At 41.9% G+C, this 23,421-nt stretch overlaps 1 protein-coding gene across 1 annotated transcript in view; it reads left to right on the top strand.

Annotated features, from left to right (window-relative positions):
• The first annotated feature begins 673 nt into the window (after positions 1-673).
• The window catches only part of LOC121006070 (oocyte zinc finger protein XlCOF22-like), a 47,980-nt gene continuing 25,232 nt past the window's right edge, over positions 674-23,421 (top strand). Inside the window, exons 1-6 of the mRNA XM_040438962.1 lie at positions 674-705; positions 8,555-8,682; positions 8,775-8,945; positions 9,029-9,152; positions 15,685-15,815; positions 15,933-16,044. Of these exons, the coding sequence (XP_040294896.1) occupies positions 8,605-8,682; positions 8,775-8,945; positions 9,029-9,152; positions 15,685-15,815; positions 15,933-16,044 (616 nt within the window). The 5' untranslated portion in view covers positions 674-705; positions 8,555-8,604. The remainder of the gene's footprint in view (positions 706-8,554; positions 8,683-8,774; positions 8,946-9,028; positions 9,153-15,684; positions 15,816-15,932; positions 16,045-23,421) is intronic.

The raw sequence follows: 23,421 nt of genomic DNA, 5'->3' as shown, positions 1-23,421 counted from the left end.
CAAGTGGCGACGGCGGCACAAAAATGCCTGCACAACCACAAAATATTGTCACAGGGGTGGCAAAAAAATAAATGTAAATTACCCCCAATGATTCTCTATGGAGATGAGCGACCACTGCAGAGATCCCTCATCCCCATACAGCGGAGGTGATTGCTGCATCTCACCTCCTCTGAGCAGGCAGTTATCAGGAACAAACAAAGCATTCCCAATAATTGCCTGCTGTGTCAGCCCATTTAAAGTCATCTTTAGCTTTTGCTTGTTCACTGGTGGCATATTAACATAGGGTAATTATCTGGAAGGAGTGCAACCAGTCAGGCAGAGCATTTCACCTCAGTGTAACCACAGTTGACCCAGTGCAGAGTCCATATACAGTATTACATGCAGAGCCTTGCATTACACCCAAAGTCCGCATGCAATGCTCCCAACATTCATGCAGAACATTACACACCAGTGTACCGACAGTCCACGTGCAGAGCATTGCACCCTGAGTCCTCATGCAGAGCACTGAATTCCCTTGCCCCTAATAAGCATTGCAGCTGTTGATGGTGTTCTGCAGAGACCCCTCTTCCACTACTCTGCAATGAACTGAGGCGAGCAGCGCCTCTAGTAAACTCTAGAACTGCTCCTCCCACAGGAAAGTCGGGTCACGTGGGCGTGACGTCATCGGAGGTCCTTTAGCCTGCTGGGAGGAAAAGGTGTTGTGCGGTAAGTGCAGGATCTTTGTAGTGTCCACAGCAGCCCCGCGTTATACAGAGGGGGCAGCGGGGGCTGATGTCATTCCCGTAGAATGCAGCTTCTAATACCGGTGAGCTGGGTCCGGCTCGTGAGGATGTCACTGTCATCCTGCTCATTTGTTCACTATTACTATTCATGTGCTTTCATTATATTGATATTTTGCTGGTCATTATTACACAGTTTTTATTACTATTCATGTGCTTTCATTATATTGATATTTATGTGGTCATTATTTTCCTATTCATTGTACTAGCAGTATTTTATTTGTTCTACTTTTTTTGTTTTAGTAATAGCCATGTTATTATATTAATTATTATAAATTTTAATAGAATTATCTTATTTAAATAGTTATTAATGTATTGGCAATATTAATATTCTGTCACTTTATTGACGTTTTGTCTGTAATATTCGCTATATTTCTATTCATTTTTCATAAAATATTGGCAAATAAAGGAGTTTCCCCATGGCATTTTTTTTTTTTTTTTACAAACAACTAAACCATGACGTGTCACAAAAATACGTCCGACTTGTCTGTAACGTGCTGTCGCGCGACTATTTTAGAGCTGAAAACAGCCATTTTACAGGTGAGTCATGTGCAACTTACATTGAAGTCAATGGAGTAGAAGTTGTGTACGACGTGCAACACAAAATCTAGCAGTAGTGTTGAGCGTACTTCTGTTTCCAAGGTTCAAGTTATCTAAGAATTCCGTTATTGATTCCGCTACCACTGACCATAATTTGTGGAATCCATAACGAAATTCTTAGATATCCCGAACCTTGTACGCCGAACTTGAAAACATAAGTTCCTTCATCCCTACCCAGTAGTGTTGGGTCGTTTGTTAGACTGCGACACCATTGACATACATTATATGAAATATCATATCGCCGTGTAGCTGTACCTTGTGTAAAATAACGAATGGAGAAATACTTGTACCAATTCCCTGCTGTTTCTGTGCCGTCGCTTACCTCGTCCCCTGTAGGCTCTGCTTACTTGGCATGAGCGCTAATGTGGCATGTCGACGTGAGACTGCTGCACAACCAGAAAGTAGCACATGAAAAAGAGTGTGGACGCCCAAGGTAGTGAGATGATGAAGACAGTGCTTTATTGTGCTCAAAGAGCACCAGGAAACTCGCTGAAACGTAAAACAATGTCGGATAGATCACCCGTGATCCTCACACAATGCAGACCTGATGAGAAGACATAAAGCAGATAAGTTATATCCTCCCTCTAGAAAGGACTATATAAACAACACCTATGAAGCGCAAGCTGCCTTCCCTGCTGTTTGGATAACACCATTTTGATTATTACCTTTGGTATTGCGCTTTTTTGTCATGTTACTTTTAGGCCTCATGCACATGATCATGCCCGTATTTCAATCTGCAAAATACAAATACCTTCTGTGTGCATTCTGCATTTTCCTCACTCCCATCAATAGAAATGTCTATTCTCCTCCACTACAGGAACCAGAATCGGGCATGCTAGATGCTGATGAAAAATATGGCTGTATGCATGAAGCCTTAGGTTTGTCTTGGTGCTTTTTGGACACATGTACAGCACCGCTCTCTCTTAAGGGTGTGTGCACATGGCAGTGCAGTTAATGCAATTTGCATGGATTTTCATGCGACGGTTCCACACCAAAATCCACATGTTACTTGTGGATTCTGACATAGATTTTCCACAGATCTCCCCAGTGGCATTGCAAAGGGTGAAATCTGTAATGGTGTGCTGTCTGGGTTTTTTGCGGACCCATTGAGATCAATGGGTCCGCACCCTATCGGCAAAAAAAGTGGAATGGACACGGAAACAAAATGCGTGCATGAGCCCTAATGCTGTGGAATTTCTACATGAAAATCTGTGTATATACCTCAGGGACCTTTTCTATTTCTAACAGGACACACCAGGGGTGTCCTCTACCTCCCTTAATATTAAGTCTTGTCATGGAGCTGTTTGCGGAGCCGATTAGGGCGGATCGGCTCATTCCTGGTATATGTGTGGGATGTGTTGAGCACAAGATAGGCTTATTCACTGATGATGTGATCTTAGCCCTGTCCGATCCAGTTGTTATGTACATCCTGGAACAATTTGGGGCAGTGTCCTATTATAAAGGTTATATTAGCAAGTCTAACCTATAAAATATCAGACTTCCCGAGGATTCTGTATCCTCCCTAGTAAAAACCTATCCATCTTCCCTATCAGCTTTGGGCCTTTCTTACTTAAGTATACATTTAATGTACCCTGTATCTAAGCTATACTTGGTTAATCATCTGCTAAAGAGCTTCAGGAGCACCTCAAATGTGACATATCTTGGGCGGGGCGTATAGCCTCAGTGAAAATGTTGATTTTACCTTAATTATTATACGGTACATTTTTCAAAATGTGCCTATATTTGTTCCTATGTCATTTCTTTGACGACTTCAGTGTATATTAGACATATCTGGAAACGTGGCAGAGCTAGAGTTGCGTCCTCTATTCGCTTTCGCCCTATCCGCTATAGTGGTTTGGGTGTTCCACACATCGTATGTTAGTATCAGGCGGCTATATTGCAACAAACTAGACAATGGCTTCATCTCTCTTCTAAAGTTTGGATTTCCATAGAGTTAGCTACCTCAAGTCACATCCCTCTTCCCTCTCAAGTCTGGCTTTTGATTTTCCAACATAATGGGGGTCATTTATCAAACTGGTGTAAAGTAGAACTTCCATAGTTGCCCATAGCAACCAATCACATTCCTCTTTTCATTTTCAAAAGGTGCAGTTCAAAATAAAAGGTGGAATCTGATTGGTTGCTATAGGTAACTAAGCCAGTTCTACTTAATACCAGTTTGATAAATGATCTCCAATGTTCCTACATCCACTTACCTCACCATACAATTGGGATTGGCCATTTGGAAGAAATTGTGTAGCTTCAGGATCTTTATTGAATTTACCTGATTTACCGATGTATGTTTTTTCCTCTCCTATACCTGATATTGATGTATCTACTTGAGTGACGTTAATTTTTTGCATGTTTCTGACATTTGGGATGACAATCATCTTATATTTTTTGCAGAGGTTAGTCCTAAATTTAATTAACCACATACAGACTTCTTTAAATTTCTTAGGGTCCGCCATTGTATCTCTACACTTTTGTTGCCCTGCTCTAAGCCAAGGCTGGGTTTGACTTGTTTTTACACAGCCACAATAGATTGGCAAAGGGTATATCCCTTATCTATTCTGCGTTGGGAGAGAAGCGTCTTCTCCCCAGTTTTCTACCCTTGAAGAAATGGGAACAAGATCTTCATTTGACTATTGATTACTCAGAGTGGCTTACTGCATTTACTCTCCTTACTATACTTTCTCATTGTACAGGGTGGCCCACAAAAGTAGTCCACCTCCGGCAATAGTATGACAAGATGAACGAGCAAGTGGATTGTTTAGTTGTTGTTTTTTTTATTACCCACAAATCACAAAAGATGCTGACAGTGGTCCCCGTTCACGTCTGCACCTTTGGGCACATGGGATTATGTTGGATTATGCTGGTTTTTATGGTTTGCAGCTCTTCAGCAGTCATGCTGCAGAAGAAAAAATGTCCTGCTTTTTCGGACAAGATGGGGCAATATGCCTCACCTCACGGATCTCACTGGCACGGGTTCATGAACTGTTTACAGAGGAACAAACTGTGAGCAAGGGGTTATGGCCACTACATTGAGGAAATATAAAACAGAAAGTGTCCACTAACAATCCACACCCCCTGGATGAACTCAAGAAGAACATCACAAACACCATACGCAGCATCACTGCTGAAGAGCTGTAAGCTGTATCAGCCAGCATAACCCGACGTGCCCAAATATGCTTAGATGTGATCGGGGAACACTGTCAGCATCTTTTGTGACTTTTGGGTAATTAAAAAAAATAATCCACTTGCTCGTTCATCTTGTCATACTAACGCTGGAGGCGGACAATTTTTTTGTGGGCCACCCTGTATTACACACTTGGAGGCTTCAAGGAAGGTACTTTAACGTTGGTATATGACCCCTTACTGCCTATCCTTGATATACCCACAAACCTCTTTTGAATGTTGGTGATGCCGCGGTGTGGACTTTTGCATATTTCCTTTTCCATTACTTATGGACATATATGGACCTTTGGGAATGGTGCCCTTTTCTTTTTCTTGAACTGGCTAGTCCTTTTTTGAGTGTTTCATTTCTTTATGTTTTCTTTATATTATCCTGTTGGATATGCATTATTATGCATTTGAACTACTATGTACATTATTGCTGTACTTTTTGTATTAACAATAATAAAATGTTTGATAAAGAAAATCTGTACATAATACACACCATGTGCATATACCCTTACTGTTTCCTGCTGTGCCTGCCTTCTGCTTTCATTACAGAGACATGACTGCTGCTGCCAGTCACTGACTGTAGTGTTAACACCACTAAGGTCACTGTTGTGGCTGGTGGTTAACTGTAGCAGTCATGTTGTATCTGTTGTGTTGGTGGGTTTCCTCTGCTCGCCCAGGTCCTTCCACAACATTTCTATTTGATTAAAGCCAGGATTTTTACATGGCAATTCCAAAACTTCACACACGGCAGAATTTTCCGCAACAAAATCTGCAATATAAAGAAATCCCCTATGTTAGCCAATGTTCTGGATATTAATTCTGCAGCAGAACAGAACACAAATAATACATGTATGGCGCATGTTGGGGAGAGGTTAAAGGAGGTTGTCAGGTGTCCCATATTGATGACTTATTCTTATCTATTCTGCGTCACTCACACCTGATTGTCATGCCATTGATTCTAAATAGGGATGATCGAATCGACGTCGGATGAAACATCCAAAGTCGATTTGCATAAAACTTTGTTCGAAGCAGGAGCTCCGTACAGTATTTGAATGTATTGGCTCCGATGAGCCGAAGTTATTGCTTCCTGTGGTACCTTGGAACTGAACTCGAGTTCGGGAAATGTTTTTTTAACAGAACAAATTAATTTATGAAGTTATTCTGCAAAGTCTCGTGAGACTTCGCGAAGCAATAACTTCGTCTCATCGGAGCCAAAACATTCTAATACTGTACGGAGCTGCTGCTCCGTACAGTATTAGAACAAAGTTTTATGTGAATTGACTTCGGATGTTATCCCTAAATGTAAACATCTAATTTTATCTTCAAATTATTTGACCAAGTCTCATATTTTTGATTTGTTTGATGTAGTCATTTTAATCTACTTTTAGGACTTGAAAGTCTGATGTAGTTGTACTGTAGATCAAATGTATACAGAAATATAGAAAGTCTGAAGGTTTTACTAACTTTCAAGCACCACTGTCCGTGTGCATATACATCTATATCTGTCTATTTATCTATCTACATATGTTTTTTATTTAAGCTGTTTGTACCCCTTTAAGTTTTATTAGTCATGTATTGTTATTCATTTTAATTAAATATAAATAATTTTTATTGATAGTACTGGTATTTTCTTTATTATAGTCATCTTTTTGTATTCTTGTGCATTGTTTGATAGTTACACATTATTCTCATTAATTATTATGTCATAGTAAGGTGGTTGGCCATTACTATGTTAAAAAAAATAAAAAAATCTTTATTTAAAATGGGTAGAATGGAGAGCACCAGCTGTCTCAGATGCCATTAAAACGATGCCAACCTCTGGCATATGATCTGGGAGTGTAGATATATACAAAAATTCTGGAGGGATGTAACATCACTCCTGTCAGATTTAGTGCCTGGAACTGTCCCTCTTTGCCCCAAAATGTGTGTGTTAGGAATAGTGGATGAAGAGCAGTGGTCCCACCACCATAGGATATTCCTGGAAGAGACCTTATTCCTTGCTAGGAAGTCGATAGCGCTTAGATGGATGGCCGAAAGGTTACCCACTCTAAACCATTGGAAACTGATAGTAAATCAGCTAATACAGCTGGAGAAAGTGGTATACAAACATAGAGGATGCCCACAGAAATTTCAGAAGGTGTGGGGAGAGTGGTGTGCATCCACAAACACGCTATCCACTCGAGTTACCCCACACATGCCCCGAGTATAATAGGAGTTATGTATGTTCCTGCTGTTTTGCGTTCTCTAAGCTTGACTCCCTGAAATGCTATGCTTACCGCTGTAAGGAAAATGCTTTATACGTGATAGAAACCCTGCTGCGCACAGGGGTATACTACTATGTACCATGTCTTTTATTATGTTTTAGTTTTGATTTTAGTTTTCTGATTTTAGTGTCATGTAACATATGGCATGTACTTTGCTATCTGCACCATTATACTTCAATAAAACGAGTTTAAAAAAATAAAATAAATCTAATGCAGACTCACCACCCCTTTAAGCCACAATTCTCTCTGCACATGTGAGCTGTCATGAACAAGTGATGGTTAAAGATGTGGTGCACCATTACTGTATTAATGCTGCATTACTGTGTTGTAGGCCCATCATTGTAAATGTCCCATACATTGGTAAGGGTATGTTCACAGTGATTTAAAGCGGTTATCCAGTAGTAGAAATACCTCCCCACATGCCTGGGCGTCTCCTATAGACGATACTTACTCGATCCCTGGCACCGTCGCCTCTTGTACTCCTCGCAATTCTAGGGTGCTGTTCACTGCCATGTCCTGCTATTACCTGCTCTCCTCGTCACCGTATGTTTTGATCCGCCCGACAGGAAGATGCAGTGGCGGCTGTGCAGCGATCCGGAGGGGTGCGGGTAAATATCTATAGGAGGGGCCCAGGCATTGTTTGTAGGTATTTCCACTATTGGATAACCCCTTTAACCTAACCTGTGTGCATGAGAGCTGAGACTTTGTTTCTGTAGTTAGGAGGTTGCAGGTATGAGTGGATTACAGCAGAGACACGGGTTCTAACCTCAGTCCTAGTAGTATTTGAGCTGCTATCTTTGTGTGTGAAGTAATTTGAGCACTTTCACAGGCGAACTACTGTATATGGTGGAGTAACGTGTTATTATCAGTGGGGAGCCCCCCCCCATTCTTCTCCCATGGTCAAAGTGGAGCTCACCCTCCGTCCCCTTTATATTCACCCATGCTACATATCCTTTCCGACTCCTAAATAGATCTCAGATCTTTTCAAGAAGAACACCTTATGTCTGTTACAGTAGAATTAGGTTAAAGGGATTCTGTCATGAGATTTTACCCCTATAACCTAAACATATGCTCATGTCCGGAGTAATAAGAATAATCCTAACCTGGCCTTATTAAACTTCACTGTGGCTCTGTTTGCCCCCAAAAACAGGTTTTTATAACCTGTCAATCACTCACTTAAGGTGCCCAAGGGGAGGTCCGTTAATACAGGGTGCCCGGCCGCACCCCTCGCCGTCCGGTGCCCAGCGCCGCCTTCGCTGTCTTCTGCGCCGCCTTCTACAGCTCAGCGCCGCCTCCGCAATCCTACCTGTCCCTCTGCCAGATCCCGCGCCTGCGCACTAGGCTCAGCCTGATGCGCCGCAGACTCCTGGCAGCGGCTTTGTTGAGCGAAGTGCGCATGTGCATCAGAAGACAGCGAAGGCGGCGCTGGGCACCGGACGGCGAGGGGTGCGGCCGTGCACCCTGTATTAACGGACCTCCCCTTGGGCACCTTAAGTGACAGGTTATAAAAACCAGTTTTTTGGGCAAATAGAGCCACAGTTAAGTTTAATAAGGCCAGTTTAGGATTATTCTTATTACCCTGGACATGAGCATATGTTTAGGTTATAGGGGTAAATTCTCATGACAGAATCCCTTTAATGTCTGATCAGCCTTTCATTCTGTGATGATATTGTTGTTGGTAGTCTCCAATAAACATAATTACTGTGAATATTTTTTATTCTCTAAATTCAGGGCTCTGGACATCTGGTCCCAAGCAGCAGGGCCAAAGCTCAGTCTTCAGAATGGACCAGGAGAAGAGTCATGTAACTGAGCAAATATTAAGTTTTACCCTGGAGATCATCTATTTGCTCACCGGGGATGTAAGAGATTCTAGTAACTATGTAACATAAGTTCAGAAAAAAAACTCCTGATCAAAAATATAATGTTTCTTATTATCCCTCTTTTTATTTAGAACTATGGTCCCTTGAAGAAGACACTCAGCAGCTGCCTCGACATCCCAGGAAAATTGAGCAGGACTCAGAACCTTATCACATTGCCTTCATTTCATCCGATATATGAGAGAAACAATGAGCAGAAGATTTTGGAACTCACTAACAAGATCATTCATCTGCTGACTGGAGAGGTGAGCATTGCTAGGAATACACGGGTATTATACAGTAATCCAAGACAGGTGTCAGGATGATAATGTGTGCTTGTATGTGTCAGGTTCCTATAAGGTATCAGGATGTCACTGTCTATTTCTCCATGGAGGAATGGGAGTATTTAGAAGGACACAAGGATCTATACAAGGACGTCATTATGGAGACTCATCAGCACCTCAAATCACTGGGTAAAGTTTTGAGGGTCACATAGATATAATGCATTCGGAAAGTCTTCAGACCCTTCAAATTTTTTCACATTTTGTTATGTTGCGGCCTTGTGCTCAAATAAAAAAACGTTTTCCCAATCAGTCTGTACTCAGTACCCCATAATGACAAAGTGAAAATAGAATGTTATAAATTTTTGATAATTTATTGAAAAGGAAAAACCAAAATGTTGCATGGACATAGGTATTCAGACCCTTTGCAAATTTATTAAAATGGAGAAAGTTAAATTTTGTATGGACATACATATTCAGACCCTTTGCAATAACACTTGCAAGTTAGCTCTGAGGGCTTCCCATTTCTCTCCATGATCTTTGAGATGTTTCTACAGCTTGCTTAGGGTCCACCTGTGGTAAATTTTGGATTTGGAAAGACACAGCCCTGTCTATATAAGGTCTCACAGCTGACAATGCTTATCATAGCAAAAACCAAGCCATGAGGAGGAAAGAACGGCCTGTAGAGCTCAGAGAGATGATTGTATGGGGGTACAGATCTGGAGAAAGGTACAAAAAAAATTCTACTGCACTGGGAGTTCCCAAGAGGACATTGGCCTCCATAATTCTTAAATGGAAGAAGTTTGGAACAACCAGGACTCTTCCTAGAACTGCTCGCCCCACCAAACTAAGTAATTGAAGGAGTAAGGCCTTGGTAATAGAGGTGACAGGAACCCAATGGTCATTGTGGTTGAGCTCCAAAGATACTGTGTGCAGATGAGAGAAACTTTCAGAAGGTCAACCATCACTGTAGCATTCCTCCAATCTGGGCTTTATGGCAGAGTGGCCATAAAGAAGCCTCTCCTCAGTAAAAGACACGTGAAAGCCCCCCTTAACATTTTGGCCTCAACTATAAATGTTGTGTGTGGAGGAAACCAGGCACTGCCCATCACCTGCCCAATAACATCCCTACAGTGAAGCGTGGTGGGGGTGAGGGTGATTGTGAAATTTTTCAGCGGCTGGGTCAGGGAGACTGGTCAGGATTGAGGGAAAGCTGAATGGAGCAAAGTATAGAAATATTCTTAATCAAAACCTGATCCAGAGTGCTCTGGACCTCAGACTGGGTCGAAGAATTATCTTCCAACAAGACAATGACTCTAAACACACACCCAGGACAACACGGGAGTGGCTTAAAGGGCTTAAAGTGTAACTGTCATTCCTTTTTTTTTTTTTTATGTGTAGAGGCAGTGATAATGACCATTTTTGTACTATACTTTAATTACTGAAATTGTACATTTCTATAATAAAAATAGCTCTAAAGTGGCCCATTTTGAGCCTTAGCAACGGTCCTCTGTCTTCTGTTTACATAACACAGTCAATGTTGAGCAAGTCTCCACTGTTATGTAAACAGAAGACAGAGGAGCGTTGCTAAGGCTTAAAATGGGCCACTTTTCGATCAATTTTACTAATGGAAATGTACGATTTCAGTAATTAAAGTATATTACAAAAATGGTCAGTATCACTGCCCCTATATATTACACAAATAAAAAAAAATGGCAGTTACACTTTAACCCCTTAACCACTCAGCCCTATTTCACCTTAAGGACTTGGCCATTTTTTGCAAATCTGACCAGTGTCACTTTAAGTGCTGATAACTTTAAAACGCTTTGACTTATCCAGGCCATTCTGACATTGTTTTTTTGTCACATGTTGTACTTCATGACACTAGTAAAATGAAGTAAAAAAAAAACATTTTTATTTATAAAAGAATACCAAATTTCTAATTTCCAAATTTCAATTTCTCTACTTCTATAATACATAGTAATACCTCCAAAAATAGTTATTACTTTACATTCCCCATATGTCTACTTCATGTTTGGATCATTTTGGGAATGGTATTTTATTTTTTGGGGATGTTACAAGGCTTAGAAGTTTAGAAGCAAATCTTGAAATTTTTCAGAAATTTTCAAAAACCCAATTTTTAGGGACCAGTTCAGGTCTGAAGTCACTTTGCGAGGCTTACATAATAGAAACCACCCAAAAATGACCCCATTCTATAAACTACACCCCTCAAGGTATTCAAAACTGATTTTACAAACTTTGTTAACCCTTTAGGTGTTCCACAAGAATTAATGGAAAATAGAGATACAATTTCAAATTTTCACTTTTTTGGCAGATTTTCCATTTAAATAATTTTTTTTCCAGTTACAAAGCAAGGGTTAACAGCCAAATCAAACTCAATATTTATGGCCCTGATTCTGTAGCTTACAGAAACACCCCATATGTGGTCGTAAACCGCTGTACGGGCACACGGCAGGGCGCAGAAGGAAAGGAATACCATACGGTTTTTGGAAGGCAGGTTTTACTGGACTGTTTTTTTTGACACCCATGTCCCATTTGAAGCCCCCTGATGCACCCCTAGAGTAGAAACTCCATAAAAGTGTCCCCATCTAAGAAACTACACCCCTCAAGGTATTCAAAACTGATTTTACAAACGTAGTTAACCCTTTAGGTGTTCCACAAGAATTAATGGAAAATAGAGATACAATTTAAAAATTTCACTTTTTTGGCAGATTTTCCATATTAATAATTTTTTTCCGGTTACAAAGCAAGGTTTAACAGCCAAACCAAACTCAATATTTATGGCCCTGATTCTGTAGTTTACAGAAACACCCCATATGTGGTCGTAAACCGCTGTACGGGCACACAGCAGAGCGCAGAAGGAAAGGAATGCCATACGGTTTTTGGAAGGCAGGTTTTGCTGGACAGTTTTTTTTTACACCATGTCCCATTTGAAGCCCCCCTGATGCAACCCTAGAGTAGAAACTCCATAAAAGTAACCCCATCTAAGAAACTACACCCCTCAAGGTATTCAAAACAGATTTTACAAACGTCGTTAACCCTTTAGGTGTTCCATAAGAGTTATTGGCAAATGGAGATGAAATTTCATAATTTAAATTTTTTGGCAAATTTTTCATTTTAATCCATTTTTTCCAGTAACAAAGCAAGGGTTAACAGCCAAACAAAACTCAAGATTTATGGCCCTGATTCTGTAGTTTACAGAAACACCCCATATGTGGTCGTGAACAGCTGTACGGGCACACGGCAGGGCGCAGAAGGAAAGGAATGCCATACAGTTTTTGGAAGGCAGATTTTGCTGGACTGTTTTTTTTACACCATGTCCCATTTGAAGCCCTCCTGATGCACCCCTAGAGTAGAAACTGCAAAAAAGTGGCTCCATTTTAGAAACTACGGGATAGGGTGGCAGTATTGTTGGTACTAGTTTAGGGTACATATGGTTTTTGGTTGCTCTATATTACACTTTTTGTGAGGCAAGATAACAAGAAATAGCTGTTTCGGCACCGTTTTTATTTTTTGTTATTTACAACATTCATCTGACGGGTTAGATCATGTGATATTTTTATAGACCAGGTTCTCACGGATGTGGCGATACCTAATATGTATACTTTTTTTTATTTATGTAAGTTTTACACAATGATTTCTTTTTTGAAGCAAAAAAATCATGTTTTAGTGTTTCCATAGTCTGAGAACCATATTTTTTTCAGTTTTTGGGCGATTACCTTGGGTAGGGTATGATTTTAGTGGAATGAGATGACTGTTTTATTGGCACTATTTTGGGGTGCGTGTGACTTTTTGATCGCTATTACACTTTTTGTGATGTAAGGTGACAAAAAATGGTTTATTTAGCACAGTTTTTATTTTAAATTTTTTACGGTGTTCATCTGAGGGGTTAGGTCATGTGATATTTTTATAGAGCCAGTCGATACGGACGCGGCGATACCTAATATGTATACTTTATTTTTATTTATGTAAGTTTTACACAATAACAGCTTTTTTAGTGTCTCCATATTCTGAGCCATTGTTTTTTTTATTTTTTGGGCGATTGTCTCAGATAGGGGTTCATTTTTTGCGGGATGAGGTGACGGTTAGATTGGTACTATTTTGGCGGGCAAACGCCTTTTTGATCGCTTCCTGTTGTACTTTTTGTGATGTAAGGTGACAAAAAAATGGTTTATTTAGCACAGTTTTTATTTTTTACGGTGTTCATCTGAGGGGTTAGGTCATGTGATAGGTTTATAGAGCCGGTCGATACGGACGCGGCGTTACCTAATATGTATTTTTATTTTTTTCCCTATTTTTTACCAATTTTTTTTAACTTTATTTGGGTAAAATGACGTTTTTGTTTATTTTTTACTTGAAACTTTTAATTATTTTTGGGGAAAACTTTATTTTTTCAACTTTTTTTTTCACTTTATTTTTTGTCCCACTTTGGGACTTGAACTTTTGGGGGTCTAATCCTTTACAATGCATTCCAATACTTCTGTATTGGAATACATTGGCTGTGTGAGTAATACCGTGTGTATTACTCATACAGCTTCCGGTCTGTGAGATCCAGGGGGCTGGATCTCACAGGCTCCTCACCGGAAGGCAGCGCGATGACTTCCTTAGGCATCGCGCTGCCTTCCATGCCATCGGGTCCCCCCTACAGCCGCATGGGGACCCGATGGCACCGCCGCCGCACCAGGTAAAAGCCGCAAACCGCAGGTCTGAATTGACCTGCAGTTTGCGGCGATCGTTGACACGGGGTGGTCACGGGACCCCCCTGCACATTTAGCCGAGGTGCCTGCTCAATGATTTGAGCAGGCACCTTGTTCCGATCACCGCCCGCCGGGCGGCGGTGATCGGAACAACACATGACGTACCGGTACGTCATGGGTCCCTAAGGGGTTAAAGACAACTCTGTGAATGTCCTTGAGTGGCCCAGCCAGAGCCTTGACTAAAACCCAATAGAACATCTCTGAAAATGACTTTCCACCGACAGTCCCATCCAACCTGACAGAGCTTGAGAGGATCTGCAGAGAATGGCAGAAAATCCACAAATACAGGTGTGCAAAACTTGTGGCATCATACCTAAGAAGACTGGAGGCTGTAATCACTGCCAAAGGTGCTTCACCTAAGTCCTGAGTAAAGGGTTTGAATACTTTTGTCAATACAATATTTTAGTTCTTACTTTTTTTTATAAGTTAGAAAAGATTTTGAAAATCTTTACTGAGTGCAGAATGATGGGGGGGAAAAAATTAGATTTTTTTTTACTGTAGGTTTCACATAACAAAATGTGAAAAAAGGAAAAAGGGTTTGAAGACTTTCCGAACGCACTGTACATGCATGATGTGATCATTATATACAATGCATTCAAAAAGCCTTCAGTCCTTTTCACTTTTTTCACATTTTGTTATAATGGGGCCTTTATGCTAAACTAAAAATAATTCAAGTCTTTCCCCATATCTCTGCACTCAATACTTCCATAATGCAAAAGTGAAAACAGAATGTTTGAAATGTTGCTAATTTATTGAAAAGATAAAACTAAGACATTTTCAGGTTTTCAGGAGATGTTCGATTGGGTTCAAGTCAAGGCTCTGGCTGAGTTGTCCCTAAGCCACTCCTGTGTTGTATTGGCGTGTGCCTCGGATCATTATCTTGTTGGAAGATCCAGAGCACTCTGGATCAGGTTTTCATTTAGAATATCTCTGTACTTTTCTCCATTCAGCTTTCCCTTAACCCTAACCAGCCTCCCTGACCCAGCCTCTGAAAAACACCCTCACAGCATGATGCTGCCACCACCATGCTTTACTGTAGGGATGGAATCAGGAAGGTGATAAGCAGTGCTTGGTTTCCCCCAGACATAACACTTAGAGTTGAGGCCAAAATGTTCAATCTTGTTTTTCACAGTGTAAGAGTCCTTTAGGGACCTTTTTACAAACTTCAGGCAGGCTTTCATGTGTCTTTTACTGAGGAGAGGCTTCTTTCTGGTGACTCTGCAATACCCCAGATTGGTGGAGTGCTGCAGGGATGTGGTTGACCTTCTGGAAGCTTATTGCATTTGCACACAGGATCTTTGGAGCTGAGCCTGGGTGACCATTGGGTTCTTGGTCACCTCTTTTACCAACCTTATTCATCGATTACTTAGGTGGGGTGGCCAGCTCTAGAAGGAGTTAAGAATTATGGAGGCCACTCTACTCTTGGGAACTTTCAGTACAGGAGAATTTTTTTGTACCCATCTTCACATCTGTACCTCCACACATTTGTGTCTTTGACCTCTACAGACAGTTCTTTCCTCCTCATGGATTGTTTTTTGGTCTGATATGCATTGTCAGCTGTGAGACCCTATATAGACAGGGATGTATCTTTCCAAATCATGTCCAATCAACTGATTTTACCACAGGTGGACAGTAATCAAGGTGTAGAAACACCTTAAACATGATCAAGGGAAATGGAAGGTCCCCAGAGATAAATTTCAAGTGTCACACACAAAGTGTCTGAATGCTTATGTCCATTAAACATTTTAGTTTTTCCTTTTTAATAAATTTTCAAAAAATTATAAAATTCTGTTTTCACTTTGTCATTATGGGGCATTTAGTGATTTTTTTTTAAATTGAGAACAAGTCTGCAACATAACAAAATGTGAAAAAGGTGAAAGGATCTGAAGACTTCCCAAATGCATTGTATAAGCTATGAATTTAGACAATGTGTTTATTTTCAACAGATGGGTCTAAGAGAAATACACAAGAGAGAAGTACCAGTCCTCTTTGTCCACAGGATGCTAAAGTGGAAAACCAAACTGTGATTCAAGATTGTATTATGAACCCAAACGAAGTCTCCAAGAAACATAACAAGGTATTTTACACTTAATTTAGGCTGGGTTTATATTACTGCTATATATTTCCATTGTTCTGCTCTGCCAAAAATGTCAGAAATGACCCCCATTGACTTTTATTTTATTGCATTATTTAGGTTGAAGATGTAAGTATGGGGGAAGTTGAAGTTGCTCCTCAGATCAAAGGAAAAAGAATGAATGCCATAAGTGAACAGCAGCAGAAGGAAACGATTATAGATCTTACCCCAGGTGAGTACTATTCATTGAACAGCTGTACTTTCCTTCTAGGGCTCTTTCACACAGGCAGGGTTTCTGTCCGTATGCAATGCGTGTAGCTAATGCATAGCATCAGGACTGAATCCTGACCTATTAATTTCTATGAAGCTGTGTACATGAGCCTTCTTTTTCACACATCATCTTTGCGTTCAGGAGAAATCGCAGCATGTTCTATATTGTGCGTTTTTCATGCAGCTCTGGCTCAATAGAAGTGAATGGGGCTTTTGTTTAAAAAACGGAAGGCAGGAGGGGCGTGGCCAGCAGCCAAGATGGCTGGACGTGCTTGAGTGGGGTTTCGCAGCAGTCACGCCAGGACAAATCCTGCAATCACCGGACCACCAACAGCCTACTGGAAGTGTCCCATAACTGGTGGGACCACGCCGATCTGAAAACTTACCGGCTGGGAAAGAAAAGAAGCCGTGCCGCAGGAAAATATTGATACGGATGGCTTCCCTGAGACTAACCAGGTATATAGCGCTCATGTGGGGAATCGATCAGGGGCCACAATAGAGGGGTAGAGAGCGGTGGCCCCTGGGCCTGAAACTTCACCCCCTTTCCCGCCACACAGCCATTTCCCCAGTTCTCTGAGGCAACAAGAAGAAAGGAGGAGCTTGGTGCAGCATGTCCAACAGCTTATACAACTGCTGTAGGAGACACTATTACAGCAAACCATAATTGCTGCTCCTTCCACTCCTGCTTATATAAAGCACATATAGAGGGTCTTAGCTGCCCTGACAGCCCTTTTCTGGACCCTTACTAATTGATCATAGGGCTCTGAAACTAGTCGCCTATCACAAGGGACTCTATGATCTGGCATCACCTCTGATTAACTGTTTCTATCCTGACATAACAATGGGGTCACAAAAGCCACAACGTGCCACTGAAAGATTGCGGGAGTTTGCTAGGAAACCAGATGAGAGTTTGCGCTTGCCATTACCACAGCGCACTGTACACACCAGAGCCAGTACTACTGCGGATGCAGCAATGACTGATATGCCTGCTGAGGAGGGCACTCAAACAGGTGTCAGCTCAAGTCCTAGAAGCGATTACAGCATGCAAAACGTCCCTTGTTGGGAAACTTGATGAAGTCAAAATTTACCTGGGACTTCTGTGCCAAGATCTGCATAACCTGCAGGACGGACAGAGTACAACATACAGAGGAACGCATTGCATAGAGGATGCTACTGCCACTGTCTCAAGAGCTCTATCTGACCTCAATGCTAAAGCAGACCTATGGAAAAATAAAGCTGACGACCTTGAAAACGGGCTCCACAAAAAACATCCGAATAATCGACCTTGCAGAGAGAGCGGAGGGTCGCACACCAGATGTGTTCGTAAAAAAAAATGGATAAAGGAACTTTTCCCAGACGCAGACTTCTCCCAGGCCTATGCTGTGGAACAGGCACATAGATTGCCAGCAAAACCTCTACCACCTGGGCCCCTCCCCGGCCTATGTTGGCGAGATTTCTCAACTGCAAAGATAGAGACAAGATCCTGGCGCTCCTGACAACAAGAAATCAAGTACGACAATGCCAGAGTTTCCATCTTTCCAGATTTCTCCATGGAACTCCAAAAGCAGCGTGCCACTGTTATGGATGTCAAGAGATGCTTGAGAGAGGCTAATATTCCTTGCTCCATGAGATACCCTGCTAAGCTTCAAGTAGTAGATGGATACAGAGCAATTTTCTTCACCGCACCTGGAGAATATACTGAATGGCTGGCCCTGAGGCGGCTATCACGAGACGCTGAGGACTCTGGCAGTATCACATCAGATGGCGTCGTGAGCCTGGTTTGACAGTATGCATAACACTCTAGCTATGGATCTGTGTTACCTCTTGTTTACGTTTTTTGATTCTGAGGGGGCTGCACACTCTTTTGCTTATACTTGTCTGAATGGTCGTTTAAGTGCTGTAGCCGCATGGATCTGCCACCCAACATCCCTGGTAGGGGCATCCCGGTATTTCTGGCCCATAGTCTGGATTACCGCAACTTATTCCAGACTTAAATGCGATTCTACAATTATTGTACTGATAGAAGTTTCTGGTTCTTTTCCTTGATGCTTAAGATTACTAGTAGTTCCCAAATGATGAGTATAACTTCTTAAATCACACTGTTGCACACTTGCATGTCAACTGCAGTATTTGTACACCTGAATGTCACATGTCTGTCTCAGAAATCATGGCAGACTTAAAGATCATGTCATGGAATGTCAGAGGTTTGGGCACCCCTCGTAAAAGATCCATGGTATTTTCCCTTATTAGATGTGTATTCTCTGCCTCCAAGAAACGCATCTTACCGATAATACTTCACGAGTTTTACAGAAACCCTGGGTTCAATGGGCTGCACATTCCTATCATTCCTCCTCTTCTAGGGGAGTATCCCTACTAGTACATAAACACTTATGATGAGTGGTAAAAGATCTAGCAGTTGATTCGGAAGGCTCTCTTATTGACAATGTACAATATATTTTAGTAGGAATTTATAATCCTCCCCCTGGATCTATGCAGGTGCTACACCTGGCAGCTACCTTTGGAGCCACGTGTCTATATGCTAAAACTATATGTATGGGAGACTTGAACATGTTACTAGACCCGTCCAGAATTTCGTTGGTTTGATTTATGGAGGGTTACTCACCCTATAGCCCGGGAATATTCCTGTCACGGCAGCGGCCATCACTCACTGACACGAATCAATTACATGCTACAAGTGGAAATGTGTTGTTAAACCTTCGCTCCATATTATATTCACCTAGAGGAGTGTCGGACCACTCGCCAATGATTGGGACCCTGGCGCGCAATGCCCCCTCAGTAATGTACAAAATGAACATACACCTGTTCTGGCTAAATCTCTTGGGCTCCGCTGATGGGATCCCCAACCAATTGGGTGAGTTTTTGTCAGCACATAGGGAGGACACCAATTTCGTCCTCCTTAACCCCTTAAGGACTCATGACGTACATGTATGTCATCTCTGGACGTGACTTAAGGACCAGAGAAGTATATGTACGTCATGGTGATCAGGCGAGTGCAGGAGATGCGCATGAAATCGGCATGGTGATCAGGCGAGTGCAGGAGATGCGCATGAAATCACTGATGCTGGCGCATTAACCCCTGCACAGCCGCGGACATCGCTGACCGCTCCATGTGCGGGCTTCAGACATGTGCGGGGTGGCCATCGGGTCCCTGCGCTGATGTGACGGGGACCCGATGGCAGGAAAGGCAGCCCGATGCCTTCCTTAGGCATCGTGGCTGCCTTCCAGGAGAGCCTGTGAGATCCAGCATGTGAAATCCAGTGAGATGCAGCGGTTAAGTCATGTGCATGTAGCCTAAAGAGGTTATCTCACTTAAGACATTGATGGTATATTTCTAGACATTTATGGAGGGTGTCTAGACATGCATGCAGGGTGTCCACTGTGATCCCTGCTTTTCCAAACCAGTCAGTGCAAGCATACATACGTATGATGGCACTGCGCGCTCCTGCCATCAGCAGAATCAGGATGTCCCACTAACACTCCAATCCTGTCCTGTGACAGCAGACAGAAATAATCTGTTTCCGGTCACAGAAAGTCCCTACAAACAGGCAGTGCAGTGTTCCCAATGCTGAAGAGCTGCTTCCGCATTTGGGTAGTCGCTAAGGAACCCTGTGATGTCATGCATTCACAGTGCCAAGAGGGGATATGAAGGCATGCAGAGAAGACATGATCTGCATCTTCTCTGCATACATAAGGTCCTATTACACCTGTGATTGACAATCACCTGCTCACTCGCTGCTATTATTTACATCGATCTCCTCCTCGGGGAGGAGAGATCGCTTATGCCATCACTCGTCCCCATACTGAATCACTGTTTGCCAGCAGCAGATAGTGATTACATAGCACGATCTGCCGCCAGCAAACAATGATTTTTAAACCTGTTGAAAGATTCCAAGTACCTGCTCGTTCATTGGGTAATCTGAACTATTGTCTTCAGGTGTAATAGGGTCTTTATATATACAGATCACTGGTAACAGTGGTCTATAGGCTGTTATCATTAGATCACTGTTATCAGTGGTCTGTATATGGAGGCAACCGGAAACACATAGGTAATGTGTTTCCTGCTAACCTGTGACCCACAGTAAAAAAAAAATATAAAAAATTTTGTAAAATGCAATAAAAATGCACACATCACCAATTCTGTACTTGGATGATTATTGTCCATGTACAAAGGCTGCATCCAGTTAAGGGAGGGATATCAATGTAAAAGGTAAAATAGGGTTTTTGTTTTAGCACTATAACAACATCATTCATTACACAAGGTGCACGAACTTCACAGCACTATTTACAGGAGAATTAGAGGGTTCATTTTTTGTGTAAATACAGTTTATTAAAGCATAGTATGAAAGAATATTCAGTTTCTGACCATTTGTTCCTGAATATTACCTACAAAATAATATCCATTCTAATTTTAAATAACTTGAAAGCCCCAACCCCCCCCCCCCCCCAAGAAAATCACTATGAAAATAAAAAAATGCACAACAAAAAATACTTTATCGAAAAGACCCTGTTAAAATCACAAAGGGGACCGCGATAGTGTGGCTACACACCATCAGTTGTGGCATGCAATGTAGCTGTAACGGGGCGCCGAAGGCGCACTCTGTCTCCCATCAGCCGCAGACCTGCTGCTTAGCTTCGGGAGCGAGGATCTGTGTTTGGCCTCGTTCCCAGGGCTAGCTGGGAGGCTCCCTGCTCCTAGGTCTGCCTTGAGTGGCGAGCTGATCACTCAGTGCTCGACTTGTCTGCCTGTCGGTCATGTGACGCTGGCCACGTCACATGACCCTCACTCCCCACTATAAATACAGGCGGCCAGCTGGCTACAGATTGCCTGTGATTTTCGTCTCTAGGGCTGTGTGTACTATTATTATTGCTTCCTATTTGACCTCTGGTATTGACCTTGTTTGTTTCTTGACCTCGCTTTGCCCGCTCCCTTGGTACCTACGCTATCTCTCTGATCTCTGCTCGTTCTCGGATTTCGTCTCCTGCCTCATCCCTTGTATTGACGTGACCTCCCGAACCGACCTCAGCTAGTTGACCTGCCATTGCCTTTCCCATCACTGGGTACTGTTGTCTTATATACCTCCCTGTCTATCCGTTGCCTTAGTCTTGTGTACCGCCTTCTGCCTTGGCTGTCTGTTCCTCTCTTTCTCTGTTCGCTCTGCTCTACACTTACGTCGTCGCGGCTCATGTTTTTATTGTGGCGATTCTGACCACTGGGTTCGTCAATGTCCCAAAGCTCCTCCTTCCGGAAGATAGTCCAAGTCAGAGGGATCCAAGGACAAGGTATTCCCAGAGGTGGTAAGAAGCAAGCTATTGTTGCCTGTCTCAATTTCCTTGGGGGTCTTAAAGGGGTCAGGAAGTGCTTTTGTGGATTCTGGGTCAGCATTTAGTTTTGTTGATCTCAAATTTGTTGAACGGGTAGGCATCCCAATACTAAAATTGTCCACCCCGGTCCAGGTGGTTGCTATCGACTTTACTTCCCTCCTGGGGGGCACGATAAAACTCTGTACTCCCGAGATTACCCTGTCTGTAGGGGTCTGCCACTCTGAGAAATGTTCTTTTTTAATTTTAGAGAATCTTCCGGTACAAGTAGTTTTTGGCATGCCCTGGCTTCAGCAACATAATCCGGTCATAAACTGGAGTTCGGGCGAGTTAGAGAGATGGGGTTCCAACTGTAGTTCTTGCTTAACGGTAGTTCAAGCTGGAGTTTCTTTTAATGCCATTCCCCACTTTATTGCTGAATTTCATGATGTTTTTTCCACTGCTGAGACCGACACTCTCCCTCCCCATAAGCCTTATGACTGTGTTATTGAGTTAGTTCCCGAGTCCCAGTTTCCTAAGGGACGCATTTACAATCTCTCTGGTCCTGAACGCAGTGCCATGAGAGACTACATCCAGGAAAGTCTTAGGAAGGGACATATTAGGCCCTCCACCTCGCCCTTGGGAGCTGGATTCTTTTTTGTTAAGAAGAAGGACGGTAGTCTCAGACCCTGTATTGATTATAGAAACTTGAATAAAATTACTATTAAGAATCAATATTCCATCCCGTTGATTCCGGATTTATTTAACCAGATCTTGGGTGCTTCTTGGTTTTCTAAACTCGGGCTTATAACTTGATTCGTATTAAGGAAGGTGATGAATGGAAAACGGCCTTTAATACCCCAGAGGGACACTTTGAGTATCTTGTTATGCCATTCGGTCTTTGTAATGCCCCAGCTGTGTTTCAGAACTTTATGAACGACATTTTTAGAGAACTTATCGGCAAAGTTATGATTGTTTATCTTGATGATATTCTTGTCTTTTTACCTGACTGGAATGCCCATTTATCTCACATCAGATCTGTTTTTAGAATCCTCAGGGAGAATCATCTGTCCGTTAAATTGGAGAAATGTGTGTTTGGAGTTCAAGAGATTCCTTATCTTGGGTACATTCTTACTCCACATTCATTTAAAATAGATCCCAGTAAGGTTCAGGCTATCCAAGACTGGGTAAGACCATCTTCCTTAACCACCTCAGCCCCCAGTGCTTAAACACCCTGAAAGACCAGGCCACTTTTTACACTTCTGACCTACACTACTTTCACCATTTATTGCTCGGTCATGCAACTTACCACCCAAATGAATTTTACCTCCTTTTCTTCTCACTAATAGAGCTTTCATTTGGTGGTATTTCATTGCTGCTGACATTTTTACTTTTTTTGTTATTAATCGAAATTTAACGATTTTTTTGCAAAAAAATGACATTTTTCACTTTCAGTTGTAAAATTTTGCAAAAAAAACGACATCCATATAGAAATTTTGCTCTAAGTTTATAGTTCTACATGTCTTTGATAAAAAAAAAATGTTTGGGTAAAAAAAAAATGGTTTGGGTAAAAGTTATAGCGTTTACAAACTATGGTACAAAAATGTGAATTTCCGCTTTTTGAAGCAGCTCTGACTTTCTGAGCACCTGTCATGTTTCCTGAGGTTCTACAATGCCCAGACAGTACAAACACCCCACAAATGACCCCATTTCTGAAAGTACACACCCTAAGGTATTCGCTGATGGGCATAGTGAGTTCATAGAACTTTTTATTTTTTGTCACAAGTTAGCGGAAAATGATGATTTTTTTTTTTTTTTTTTTTTTTCTTACAAAGTCTCATATTCCACTAACTTGTGACAAAAAATAAAAAGTTCTATGAACTCACTATGCCCATCAGCGAATACCTTGGGGTCTCTTCTTTCCAAAATGGGGTCACTTGTGGGGTAGTTATACTGCCCTGGCATTCTAGGGGCCCAAATGTGTGGTAAAGAGTTTGAAATCAAATTCAGTAAAAAATGA

The sequence above is a fragment of the Bufo bufo genome, chromosome 6 (genome assembly GCF_905171765.1).
Source record: "Bufo bufo chromosome 6, aBufBuf1.1, whole genome shotgun sequence".
NCBI classification, from domain to species: domain Eukaryota; kingdom Metazoa; phylum Chordata; class Amphibia; order Anura; family Bufonidae; genus Bufo; species Bufo bufo.
Note: the sequence above shows the minus strand (reverse complement) of the source record. Positions and strands in the feature narration are given on the sequence as shown.